Source organism: Neopsephotus bourkii, unplaced genomic scaffold, assembly GCF_033783945.1.
Source record: "Neopsephotus bourkii isolate Nb327-2 ecotype Australia unplaced genomic scaffold, CSIRO-AGI_Nbou_v1 NB_1433, whole genome shotgun sequence".
Taxonomy (NCBI): domain Eukaryota; kingdom Metazoa; phylum Chordata; class Aves; order Psittaciformes; family Psittacidae; genus Neopsephotus; species Neopsephotus bourkii.
In genome coordinates, this window is record NW_026901910.1 from 4713432 (window position 1) to 4727527 (window position 14096).

The following is a 14096-nucleotide window of genomic DNA, read 5'->3' on the forward strand; positions in this document are numbered from 1 at the left end:
GGACCTTCCACACTAAACAAACACACAAAGTACCTCCCTAAATCACTGCTGCAACCATGCCCTTTGGTGGACTGAAACGTTATGAACAGGAACCAAGAGCTCAGACCACAGAGAAGCACTGGGGCACGGCCAGGATGCGGCACACCATCCCTGCAGCAGGGCTCTGGGCACAGCCCTAACTCAAGCTTCTGGTCCCTGGTGCAATTCCACGACTCACAAAGGGACACGGCTGCCCAAACAAATTAATCTGACATGAAGAGCAAGCACAAGCACTAACAAGCCTTATAGCTTTGAGCAGAAATGCTGTAGCTGCTCTGGGGTTGAAGTCTCCCTTCTCGACAATGGCTTAAGGAGGAGGGTGACTGAATGCTAAGTTGTCAAGCTGCTATAAATAACCAGGAATGGGGCTGTTCTTTGTTTTCATGTTAAAAAGGGCAAAAAGCTCAACCCCGCCTTTATTAACTGCTACTGGTCCTTAACAGGAATTGCATCACTGATGGGTTCAAGGAGCATGACTACAAAGGAGGGCAAAACCCAAGAAATATCTGTCCTCTCTTCCTGTATCACAGAATCCCAGACTGGTTTGGGTTGGAAGGGACCTTAAAGCTCATCCAGTTCCATGGGCAGGGACCCCTTCCACTGGAGCAGCTTGCTCCAAGCCCCTGTGTCCAACCTGGCCTTGAACACTGCCAGGGATGGGGCAGCCACAGCTTCTCTGGGCACCCTGTGCCAGCGCCTCAGCGCCCTCACAGGGAAGAGCTTCTGCCTAAGAGCTCAGCTCAGTCTCCCCTTGGGCAGGTTCAAGCCATTCCCCTTGGCCTGTCCCTAGAGGCCCTTGTCCCAAGCCCCTCTCCAGGTTTCTCGTTGGCCCCTGTAGGAAGCTATATCTGAAATACAAACCCTATTTCCCCCTTCCTCTCTGAAGTCTTTACCTTTCAGCCTGAAAAGCATTTGATAATGCTGGCACATGCTGAGGAAGGTGCTCCAAAACAAGCTGTTTGATGCCAAGTAACATTCTTCTCCAGGAGGAAGCATCAGGAATAGGAACCATGTTCCTGTTTCCCATGTTAGAAGGCTACCAGCACACCGTCTCTATGCCAACAGGCTGGACGTGCACATGTGCATGGGGAAAGCACATATATATACATATGTGTGTGTGTATATATATATGCATGTTATATATTTTGGGGTTTATATCTATCTCTCTCTACAGTATTTGCATATCCAGTTTTAAGGCTGATGTATGAAATGCAAACAACATCCCAGAGGGAATCCGTAAGTGTAAATGAGGCCTAAAGGTTAAAGGTACATCTATGGAAACAGTCACTGCTTTTACTCACAGCAGATCATTGCTAGGAGGTTAGATGAGCACTAGCAGGACCTAAACAAGACCAGGGCAACATGAAGCAGGATGCTCTGCATAAATAAGCCATGTAACAGCTTCACTTTGGGCACTGGGAGATGCTAAGCTCAAGTAGCATCTTCTGAGCTTAAGAAAAACTAAAGGGGAATCTTTGCTTCTAAGATTTTCAAGTTCTAACAGACTTTAGAATCATAGACTGGTTTGGGTTGGAAAGGACCTTCAGATCATCCAGTTCCAACCCCCTGCTGTGGGCAGGGACACCTCACACTAGACCGTGTCACCCATGGCTCTGTCCATCCTGGCCTTGAACACTGCCAGGGATGGAGCATTTATCACTCCTTTGGGCAACCCATTCCACTGCCTCACCACCCTCGCAGGTCGTTTACAACAGTGAATTCCTCTCCATCACCCCATGTTATCCCCTCTTTCTTTCAAACTGACATTTGGTTGCCTGGCACTTAATTTCTTTCACTTCTGGTCTTCTTCATCTCCTCCAGAAAGGAGTTAAAATATCTTTGTTTCCCTGCTCTACGTGCAAAGAGCTTTCAAAAAGGTATACAAGACTAAAGGTTGGGTTTGGTTTCCCTAAATATCCTTCAGAGCACCTGGACCTGCAAGTGCAGAGGAGAACAGTAATCTGTAAGAGATACAAAAGAGAGAGAAAGGGAGAGAAAGAGCGAAAAGAAGGAAAAAGGAATCAATGAGAACGTACAAGGGGGGAAGTAGCTCCAGGACGCTGGACGGGCTCCGTGGGCAGGGGAGACTGGGAAGGAGTAAGCGAAAAAAGAGAGAAAGAAACAAAACAGTTGGTTAAAACACGCACCCTTTGAAATGGGCTCACTTTACACAAAGCTCAGCCCCTATCCTCCACGTTGGTTGGTGCTTTATCCCCTAAACCCTTTGGGAATTCCATAGGATCCAACAACTCCCCAGCCAGGGTGTCCCAGCTCAGAAAACACCCCCAAACGTGTTGCATGTCTGAACCTTTAGCACAAGGCCCATCCCTGCTGAGCAAGGGAGGGGAGCATGGGATTCCTCTGTGTTACTTCCACCCCCTGTTGAGCATGTATTTATGGTTAAGCCCATGTTTAAGTACCTTGTGGGGTCAGGAACAGGGCTGGAAGACGTGACACTTCTTTGTCCAAATGGACGATGCCAAGCACTTCCACAAGAAAAGAACACCCAGATTTGTAAATGTGTATTTTGTGTGGTTTGGTGCCTTACACATTCACCTTCCCTCTATTTTACTATCTTTATTATCTCTAATATGCTTTATCTTGCTGTGCATTCCATGCAAAAAGAGAATAAGGGCACAGATCTGTGTTTTCCTCTTGACTAAAGGTGTTCTTCCTCACAATCATTACCTGCAGAGGAGGCAGAGACTTAGCTCTGCCTCAGCCCCAGGGATGAGCTTTGGTTTTAATGGAAGAGAGAACACACAAAGCCCAGGAGATAACTTGAAGGACCGGTCCTGAACTCTGTCAACACTGAAAGCACATGTCCTGTCTTCTGCAGCAAGAGCTGTATTTAGGGGCCTTGAGCATGTTTATTCCCTGTCTCCTCTCACACTGGAAATGGAGACCTGACTTGGCCCAGCAACAGCTTCACTTCATTTAGCTTCAATGAGACAGTTGCATGTTGAACACCAAACGACTAGTTCACTGCCATAAGCTTAAGGAGAATGGTACTAATTACATATATCTCTCTTTATAAAGCCACTGATTAAAACATTATGCACTCACCAGTGTCAATGACTGTTCAACCCAGGCCACTGGAGAACCTACCTTCTATCTGTACCTTATTCTTCATGCTTTTTATTCTTATGTCAAAGAAAACCTACAACCTTTTATGCCCAGGGATTAGCAAGTGGCCTGTTTCAACCCAGGCATGACCTTGTAAGGGTCTGTCATGGTTGCAATAGCTCTAACACAGTGAATGTAGCTCAGTTTGCCTTCTTTGCAGCTCAAATTCACTCCTTCAGCACTGTACCAGAGCCTTCAGTCTGCTGCCTGGTCCAGACCTAGATTTCAATCCTCCTGAAGGTCAATGGATTAGCTGTATTTGGTGTGTTGACCTGGATTAAGCTCACAATACTAACGAGTACCCTTTAATGTGTCCTTAGTTGCGTATCGTAAGAGCACATTTACCTGTTGAATCCAAATGTAATGAATGAATGAGACAGGAATTTGGCTGGGGTTATTCATTCTTTTGCCCTAAGCAAGACTGAGAAGCTACGGATATCCAGGATTATGAGGAAGAACGGACTGAGACGTAGGTGAGACATGCTGCCTGGGACTGCGAGCTATGCCAAGATGATGAGTGGGGACAAGATGAGCACACACACGGACACATCATTCCCAGAAAAGACCAACCAGAGACGGACAGAAGGCAATGAGCAGAGTGAATACAGCCACATGCTACAGACAGTGCCCTGAGGTTCACTGAGAAGGAAAAAACAGGAGCTTGTTCTATTACTAATACTGAAGAGATCCACTTCTCACCGAGTATGTGAAATTCAAACGCAACCTTTATCCTGGATCTCTTCAAACCCCATTAGAAACATGAGCTGCTTCCATCTATTCTAGTACTGCAATTCGCAGTAAATGGGATTAGCTCTGAACTATCAGCTACCAATTCAATATCATAATTTAGGCTAAGAAGTTATCATTAGAGTCCACAGGCAAAGAAAATACTGCTTCTAAGAGCAGAGTTGGCACTCCAACCCAGCCTTCCCCTCCCATTCCCTGTGTTTCATTTCCATTTGAACTTCAGTCATTATTTGTCCTGTTACAGACCACTGCAGTAGTTTATGGTTCTATTAAAATGCTGTCCCCATCGCTTCTGCAAATCAAACCCTCTCATTATAAATCATAATAAAAACACAGGGCAGGAAGTTCTTTGCTTTCCATCTGCTTTTCATTAGATTCCTCAACCCAGCCAAGCCTATGGACAACGAAACAGCACCAAGAGTTCTATGTTTGTAAATTCCTTCATGGCACAGAGCTTTCCGCTGCAGATACAAGATGTCCTGCACATCTGGATGGAAGCAAATACAGCTTGCATGTCGTAAGTACCTCTTATCAAGCCCAAATCACATTAATTCTAGATGAAATACTCTGCTAATGACGAGTAAGGACAAAAACTCCAAGTGGTTCCTTTTAGAGAAGTCTCTTATTCCTTGGGAAAAGCCAATCTGCTGTTTCAAATAGAGAAAAAACATGGATGTGGACATTTAGGTGTGTGAGAACTACCCTATATGTTTAAGCCATAGACTAGAATATACTAAATGCATGGAATATGGGTGAGGAAAATGCAAGCTTTTCCATGCTATCCCAGCAATGCAATTCCTAGCGAGCTCTGGAAAGATCCCACTTCCCAGCAGTGCTACTTAAGCTGCTCCGGATGCTCCAGCAGTTCATTTCTGACCCATGCCAAACTCTGTAGCACCCAAGGAAGACTCTCCTAAGACTTGTGCCTCCACCATAGAAGCACTGCTGCTTCCCAAGGTGAAATAATGCTACAAAGGAATGGTATCATCAGCTCTGTGTGCAAAGGAAGAGCAGAGCAGGCCTGCAGAACCAGTGTCGACGTTCCTTCTAGCAATCCTTACATCTGAAAGCTCATTTGTGTTCCTCTAGAGTGGACTTTTGCCTTTAACTGTATGCCCACAGCAACTACCAGGGAAGGCCAGCAGGGACAGCCTCGTGACTTGGTGATATCTTTCAACTGATTACTTTTGGTATCAACTCATAACAGCCATTTCCCAGGGCTGAAAGAGGAAATCCACCACCACGTGTGTTGCTGAAGCCAAACAGGATCTATTAATCCGTGCTGCTTCATTATCTCTCATTAAAGCAGAGCAAGAAACTACTCGCTAGCAGCTCACAACACTTCACTGCCTGAGTTGTGTTTAATAGCAAACACTTTGCTCATGATTGTATTGATCAGCCTGGCCTGTGTTTAGATTTAAAGCTGCCCGTGTCCCTGTGCTTTAGCAGAGCGAGCACAGAGAAGTGGCTGATCGCAGTACTGAGAGATCAACTTCAAACAACAAAAGGCAGATAACTGGATTTATGGAACGACCACCTGCTGCAACCCTTTGGATTGCTTTGAATTCTCCATGACACTGATCCCAACAAACCCATTTGCATGTTCCCAGCAATAACAAAGCCTTGCAATACCAAACGCAGAGGACACGATTTCCCTAAGCTGTCAGCTCTTTGAAGCACGTAGATTCATGCAGTGCACTGATGGTTTTTTACCACTGAACCACAAGTTCCAAGCTGTAACACAAGATCTGATAAAACACGTTTCCCTTAGTAAAAGCCAAACTTCTGAATCACATCTATTTGTTTCCAAATATCAAGTCAGCAATCCAAGATAAGGAACATCATTCAAATAGATGCAAAGAACCCCAGTTAACCAGCTTCCAGCCCAACTTGCCAGCTGCATAACATTTGAAGTTACAAACTGCTTCTCTTGATACAAAAGATATATAGATCTATCTTCATCTATATGAAGATATAGATTTTCTTATTCTTAGAACAAAAGCTTCACCACCAGCACACTCTGCAGAGATGGCAATTACGCCAGCACATTTACCTGCAATTACTTCCAGTGTATACTGGGGTGACAACAGAATAGATCAAAGGTCTCATTTTCTATTTCTTTTCCCTTTCCTCAGCAATGCTGGGTAGCAATTTGCCTGTTACAGAAGGCAATAGGAAGTAGATGGAGTCATATACCTGGAGCAGAAGCAAATCAGGACTCCAAGTTCTGTTAAATCCGACCCTCTCCATCAATCCTCAAACAGAAGGAAGCTTTCAGCACCTGATTAATCTATTCCATCTAAGTCAGCAGAAGCTTTTTTGGGTCACCTGTCTGCTGTATGAAAATAACCTATCAGGCAACACCTTCTGGACACCAGGAAGCAGGATGCCGCATGGAATCACTACTTACAGATTGCTGAGTGTAGTGAAGTTTCTTACAAGCTTAAATCTTTCAAACTACGCAGGAGATGGATGTTGACAGGAGCTTACAAAACACTGCAGACGCAAGACATTCACCAGTGGGAGCTACTCAGAGAGAGGGAACGTGGGGATGATTGGCACATAGAAAGGATAACATGGTACGCACAAAGAATGATCGACACACAGAGCATAACACGGTGTGTAGGTATAAAGGCAACATGGAACACTGAAAAGATCAGTTCACTCCTCATAAACCTGAACACACATACCTGGTTTTGGCACAGAGTTGGTCACAGACTGAGGAACTTTGTCGTTAATGAGCTCAACGCACTCGCTAGGGAAAAATCCAACCTGTGGGGGAAACACAAAGAGAGGCACAACACTCAGTGGGGCGGGTTTCACATCTGACCTGTAAAACCAGCACCCATGAAACATTCTCCTTCATCTCTGATGCTCCAAAACATGCCCCACCATAAAATGACCAGCCTGAGAGAAGTGATGCAGCTAAAATCCTACAAACCAGAGTTAGTGCTCTAAACCACTGTTGTGAGTCTGTTTTCTAGGCCTGGATCATATCCCATTGCAACAGAGAGGGGAGAGGATAAGTGTGCTACACATCCTAAAGCTCAAGTAGAGCTCAAGAGAGACAGAAAGACTCCTGCTGCGTTTCTTGCACTGCATGTATGTCCCATGAAATTTAAGGAGGAGCTCTTAGCAGCTCCATCGTGTGTGCTCAAATCACACCAACACCTCGCTGCTTTCACTGCTAAAATACCATATTCACAAGCACTTGAGCATTTCATTCCTTCAGACAACTGAAATCCAGTATGGTTCAATGTATTTGCCTCTCTGTGTAGGCCCACTACAGAACAAAGGCATATTCTCATGTGCCAACTTAGGAGACGACACACTGAATGCACAAAGCTCTCTACCATGTCCTTGCCTTACTCATGTGCTTGGTTTGATGAGCTAATGGGGCGATTCGTGATACTACTGCAGCATCCCAAATAAGTGTGTTTCATAGAATCAGAGATCAATTTGGGTTAGAAAGGACCTTAAGATCATCCAGTTCCAACCCTCTGCCATGGGAAGGGATGCCTCACATCAGCCCATGTCGCCCAAGGCCCTGTTTGACCTAGCCTTGAACACTTGTGTGAATACATTTACCACTTGCATTTCAGAGATGTGGTTTTAGTTCTGTTGAATTCAATTCAGTCTTAGAACTGAGAAGAGATGTAATAAAATACACAGTGAGTTCTACTTTGTAAGTAAGAACCCAGAGATCTGACTAAACAAGAGCCAGAATTCCTGGTGAGCATCTGAACATGGACAAGCCAGTGCAAGCCTTGTGCCTCAGTTTCCCTGTCACCAAAGGACAGGGGAGAAGTGCCACATATCCATTACTGAACACTGACCTGAGGAACAGCTGATGAACATACCACACGAGCTTCTTAACCATACCCACTCCTTTCAGATGTTCATTTGCAGTGTTCCTGCATCGTGGCAGCTTCCCCTGCATCCCTAACTCAGAAATGCCAGGGAGACTGTCAAAACCAGTGTAAAGATTGGAGTGTGGTGAGGATCTTACTGCTCTGATGAAATAGGATGTGTCAGCAGGAATTCACATGCCACTCAACAGTCTCCATATGTGGGGGAAATGATTTCATAGAATCCCAGAATCCCAGACTGGTTTGTGTTGGAAGGGACCTTAGAGCTCATCCAGCTCCAAGGGCAGGGACCCCTTCCACTGGAGCAGCTTGCTCCAAGCCCCTGTGTCCAACCTGGCCTTGAGCACTGCCAGGGATGGGGCAGCCACAGCTTCTCTGGGCAAAATATACTTAAGCAGTTCCTACTCTATGTTTTTTCCTACCTTACTTGGGCATCTCATGCACAAGAGATGAAGGAGGCAATATTTATGCTAGGAAAAATATACATATCCAGTGGGAGTCTGAGCCCGTCACACAAACGATACATTTGGGAGACTGTGAAAAACGGTGCATCTAAATCCAGCCCCAAATCCCATCCTGTAATCAAAAAGCTCATTTGCCTTTGATTGGCAACCTAATGTTTTCCCTGTTAGCAGTATAAAATGCTAAACATGAATTCAGGAAGGAAAGAAGACCCTTTTATGTCATTACTTCTAGGTATCTCAGAACCATGCCCCAATAAAACACTGTACTGTTCTCGTGGTGTCACTTCTGCCATGTTCCCAACTACTGGATTTTTTAGGGAAGGAGGAGTTTCCCTCATGCTGCTGCTCACAAGCAATCCAATGGTAACTCCCTGGTAACAGTTCTCCTTACTTACATCTTTTGACTTACTTATTCCAGCTCTTCTTTCAAGATCATTTTCAGTCAATGAAATGATTGAAACGATGACATGAAATGATCCCATCTTCAGGGTCACAACCTGTTACTTGTGCCTCATTCCCACCCATTTAAAAGATGCTGCCTTTCCTCCCCTGCACAGTTTTCCCTGGTTTTGTATGAATAAAGGAGTTTAGGCCAGGAGTTATTCCCAACAGATGGAGTAAAGGCACTGGATTAAAGGGTTTTGCAACATCCAAAAATGAACAGCAATGTATTTAGATCAATACAAAGTCATCTAAAGGTTAAAAAACCACCACACACCTTAACCAAAGGAGGAAAGCACAACCTACTGCTTCACTGCTGGCCAACCCAGGGCAGAACATGTCCCTTCTTGGGAAATCCATTCAGTCTTAAAGCCTGTGTTCAGGTTCAGCATGGACCACGGGGGTGAAAGCAAGGGCCACAACCAGTTCAAGCCCATGTGTTACCAAAAAGCCCAATCCACTTTCTGGTTACCACAGTGCTTTGTGTCACCTCCAGCAGCAGCGCAACTAAAAGACAGACTCATCCAGCACATCCAAAGGCACTTGTGCATCAAAAAAGGGCCTCTCCCTCGTGATTCAGCTGCCTGAAACTGTGATTGAAAAGACAAAGCATGAAGGAAAAGGAGAACAAAGAGGGCTGGAAGGCTCTTAGTGTGGAGGTGGCTGCAATTTAGGTAACAATCTGACAAGGAAAGCAGTGACTCACTAAGGGCATTTGAAAAGAGAAAGGCTTGAGGAGAAATGTCTTCAAAATCGCTTTACTTTAAGCAGAGTAAATGATAAGAAGCCCAGCGAGCTGTCCTGTTCCGCATTGGCTTTAGTGTCTTGCAAGGCAGTCATTAGATCAGGTACTGGGAGAAAAGGACCTGCAGCTCTAACAGGGAATTGGAGGATAACAGGAATGGTGATTCATCCCTGCAGGGTAGCTCTGCCTGGCACAGAATAAATTGACTTCCATGCCGAATCAAAGCTCCAGCTCACATTGAACACACTTGTAACCTATTGGATCTGCTTTTCTGACAGTAGAGCTGCCTCTTGTTCATCTGCCCACCACAGAGAAAGCCTTTATTCACTCCAGTAGCTGGGGGTGCGTGCAGAAATGAACACACTTCTGCCCAAGTCACAGCTGCTTTAAATGCACACAACCAAATAAGTTCTCTTCAGCCCTAAAGTCCTGGTTTTCCCCATGGAGCAAAGCCTTGCTCACCTCGATCAAGGTATGATTTACAGTGTAAGCTGTGGCTATTGCATAAAACCTTGCTCCTCTCTGAGCCCAGAGCAGAAACATGAGAACTAACACGAATAAACAGGCCATGCATTTGGTCTTTGGGCCTCATCCTTTTCTCTGCCCTCAGAATCACAACTCTCCGGGGCAAGCCAGTGCTGGTTGATTTATGTTATCCATTCAAATGACTGGATCAACTGATTGCTATCACCTTGCCACCTTCTGTTCCTACACGGGAACAGAACTGTTTGCCTAGAACAAATGCTTCCAAGGCTGCACAGCTCCATCAGAACCTGTGACTGTAACAACATTCTTCACCTATACACTCATCAAGACCAGTTTGGTACTGAACAGTAACACATCTCTAACTAAGGCTGGTGTACCAGCACCAGAGATAACCTCCTGTCTCCATTCTCTTCTCCCTGTAGCAGTTAGCATGGCCAAAAATCCCTGTTATATCAGGAAAACATACTTTTCCTGCATACTCACAGCTTATGGGCCTCAAACTAACACTAAAACCCCCTCTCCCTCTTTGTGCCACGCTGGAATTGGCATCTCTTGGTAGCCGATTTCATGGAAATGAAAAGCTCTGCCATGCCCTGTTTGAAGAAATGACAAAACCTATCAGCTCCTAGGAGAAATGCACCTCTCTGCACATCAGACCCACGGCGTGTGAAGAACTCTGTTGATGTAGTAATAACTGAGTTTGCATAGCTGATGAAATCACTGCCTGTCAGCCCAGATACAGCTGCTGGAAACCACCTCTGCTCCAAGCAGCTTTGCTTGGCAGTCAGGGGGAGCAGAAAGCACCCAGATGGTTTGTTACCTGCCTCAGCTGACAGGCAGGAACATCCCAAAGCACACAACACAAGCACATCCTGAGAGCTACTGAAACATGCACTACAGCTGCTGTGCTCCCAGTGGTGTGGTTCAGTGGCCACGATCGGTCTCACGTTGTGAAAGACTTGCTTATAATGTAAGACATGAGATTATTCCACCCCTAGTTTTCTCTGAAGCCAGAATATGGTGTTCTGCCTCTGCAGCTGCTTGGATCTGTTGTGTCAGTACGCTGACTGTGCATGGATCCAGACAAACCCCTCTTCAAAAGGTTTGCTGATCAACATGTCTTTATGCTGGGAAAGCACTCTAGGATTGCTCTGATGTGAGAGGCAGAATGCAGTGAGGTTGCACAAGAGCTCCCTTGCTTCTTGTGTCTTTAATCACCAGCAGCTCTCGTTGTATCGAGTCGTGATTTCAGCCAGCCTGATGGCAAGCAGGCAGCTTGCACTGAAGAATGGAGGCCATGGAGATGCTGCGAGGGCTGCAGCAGCTCTGCTCTGGAGCCAGGCTGAGAGAGCTGGGCTGGGGCAGCCTGGAGAAGAGAAGGCTCCTGAAGGGGAGACCTTAGAGCAGCTCCAGTGCCTAAAGGGGCTGCAGGAAACCTGGAGAGGGGCTTGGGACAAGGGCCTGTAGGGACAGGCCAAGGGGAATGGCTTGAACCTGCCCGAGGGGAGACTGAGCTGAGCTCTTAGGCAGAAGCTCTTCCCTGTGAGGGTGCTGAGGCGCTGGCACAGGGTGCCCAGAGAAGCTGTGGCTGCCCCATCCCTGGTAGTGCTCAAGGCCAGGTTGGACACAGGGGCTTGGAGCAAGCTGATCCAGTGGAAGGTTTTGTTTTATAAATAGACTTCTCTCTTTTAATGTCCTGATGAGAAAACCCAGGCTGGGAATAAAACTCTTTGGGCAGAGCAGTGCCACTTGGACTACACCATAAATGCAGACCTGAAAGCACAGGGTAGTTGGATGGCTTGTCCAGGTCAGTGGCTGTCTCTGAACCCTCGATGTTCTGCCTGATCTAGTTTTAGAGAGTGGAAGGATTGAGATGATTTGAATAACACTGATTATAGAGATGATAACAGTGATAACAGGGATGATCTGAATAACAGTGTCAGCTGCAGTGGAGGGGGTGCAATATCAGCTTCCACTACCATCAGCTGTCCAAAGGCTCATGGCTGTCCCTTACTCAAACAGGCAGGAAGTGCAGAGAGAAAGCAGTCCTCTTACATCGACACAGGGGCACTGCTCACATCGTGTGCAGGTACAGCAGCCCCATAAACACACTGCTCAGTTTCCTGCCTTTCATCAAGTTCCACTATCGTGTGTGGTGCTTGTGTCTACCTGAAATCCGTGCTTGCCTCTCCACCACGTGGTCAGCTCCTTTGGTGGCATATCAATAACAGACACGATGTCTCCCACCTGCAAAGCAATGGCAACATCAATCACAGCCTGCAGTTCACAGCCTCAGTTCAAAATAACTGCATTTTCCAACACTGCCAAAAACCTGTTCACCTCGTGAGCAACTGCAGAAACACCAATCTTGAGGCATCTGCCTCTGTGAAATCCAAACGTGAGGCAGAAAAGTTACTGCACCTGAATGTGAGCAAAGCCCTGGCAGCACCAGACCAGCACTATTATCTTTCCTTCCTGTGCTGCATGCCAATGATGTGATCACAAACACCCCTCTGGGCACTGTTTCCCTTGACACCTTTGTACACCACCACGAATGCACCATTGATAGTACCACTGCACATGAACAATCAGAGCATAAAATGCTCCTCTCTGGGTAGAACAGACAAGAGGTGGACACCCAAAGCCTTCCAGGGTCTGATCTTCCAGGTCTTTGCTCCAACAGCAGCTCCTACTCTGCATCAAGCAAGAATTCAGAGCAGCTTTAGAGGATCCCATTATTCAAGTATCAAATCCTTTGACAGTCTGGTTCTTTACTTCCCATGGGAGCAGCAGCTTTTACAAATGGGGTTAGCCATGGCCTTGCCAACAGGAGCACAGGTTGTGTAAAGTGCCCAGTGAGGAATGACCTTGGCATGTGTCCTCACACATGTATGTGGACAGAGACAACATGCCTTTAATACCCTGTGCAGTATGAGCTGCTGGAGCGCTTGGCAGCATCCGTGTAATCAGGAGATACTAATGCCAAGTAAAGCTGTATTTTACAGATGACTGAACTCCTCCCTGTATCTAACCCATTGCAAATCGAGTATTTAACTGAATCTTCTAAGCTTCACCTCACAAAACATTCTGGAAGTGTCTGCATCCATTCCTGATGTGCACACACACCACAGACACTCATGTTACACTCTGCTATGAATGACAACGAGGAGTAGAAGTTCTGTTATTTACCTCAAAGGACAGCTCATCTGCTGCTTGAGCAATATATCTCTTAATAACATGGGCAGCAGCAATAGCAGGAACATTAATGGACGATTCCTCGTGGACTAGCAGGTGATTCCCTTTGTTATCAATCTGAAATAAAGAGCACAGGAGCCTGTGAGGCAGCTGGGGACAAGCCAGGAGGCATTTTAGCGATGCTCAGCTACATGGCAGGGGCTTCAAGCTGACTCCCAGCAACAGCACAGCTTGAGGGCCCCCTGAGGAGAGCAGCACACACAGAGCAGGGCACAGCACACACAGCCAGCGAGAGGGAGAGCAAGCCAGGAAGAGTCTTTCAGGGCGAGGAGGATGGATATCAGCAGGGAAAATTGCAGGAAAATGCACTCAAAGTCCTTATTACAACCATTTAAACCTGAATTGCAACAGCCTAATAACAGGTGTTTCTATTTCTGGTGTGCAGCAAATACCATCAGGCAATGGAAAGACACACATAGCTCCACAAGACTCATCAGCAACAGCACTGATGACACAGACAAGGGGGGCTTCGTCTCTTAGCCCCAGTCTTTCCTGTACTGCTGGCCCAATGAGGTCTGTTGTTTGAGGTGGCAGAAGAGCATTAACACAGAAACAAAAGCTACAACTCCCAATATGCAAACAGCACCAGTTTAGCCAGCAGTAAATGGGAGCTGATTGGACTGCTTCTGTAGCCATCACCAAGGAAATTAAAAGAGGGCAGGCAAACCCCATAACGGAGACAGCCCCAATAGCTTTGCCACACTTGCACTATTGCCTTGCCAAAAAGGAGGGTAAGAATGTGTGTGCTTTCTGCAACCTGTTCCTCAGGGACTTCTCCAGACTGCCTAAGTCACTGCTTCCCTGGAATTACCACCTCCTTTTATTTGTGTTAGCAGAATGGTATGTCCTTGGGTGACAAAATCCAAGCAAGAGGGGAGGGAAAAGCTCCTATATTAACACTGGATCTGATTCTATTTGTTCTAG

The 14096-nt window shown here is 46.2% G+C and overlaps 1 protein-coding gene across 8 annotated transcripts in view; it reads right to left on the reverse strand.

Moving 5' to 3' along the window:
• ARHGAP32 (Rho GTPase activating protein 32) overlaps positions 1-14096 on the reverse strand; it is a 136679-nt gene that overhangs the window by 36912 nt on the left and 85671 nt on the right. For 5 of the 8 annotated variants that reach the window (XM_061368589.1, XM_061368586.1, XM_061368587.1 and 2 more), the window contains 4 exons: positions 13107-13229; positions 12087-12164; positions 6603-6684; positions 2076-2126 (listed from right to left, as the gene is read on the reverse strand). In XM_061368589.1, the coding sequence (XP_061224573.1) occupies positions 2076-2126; positions 6603-6684; positions 12087-12164; positions 13107-13229 (334 nt within the window). The remainder of the gene's footprint in view (positions 1-2075; positions 2127-6602; positions 6685-12086; positions 12165-13106; positions 13230-14096) is intronic. The other 3 variants (XM_061368588.1, XM_061368591.1, XM_061368590.1) reach the window with 1 other exon arrangement.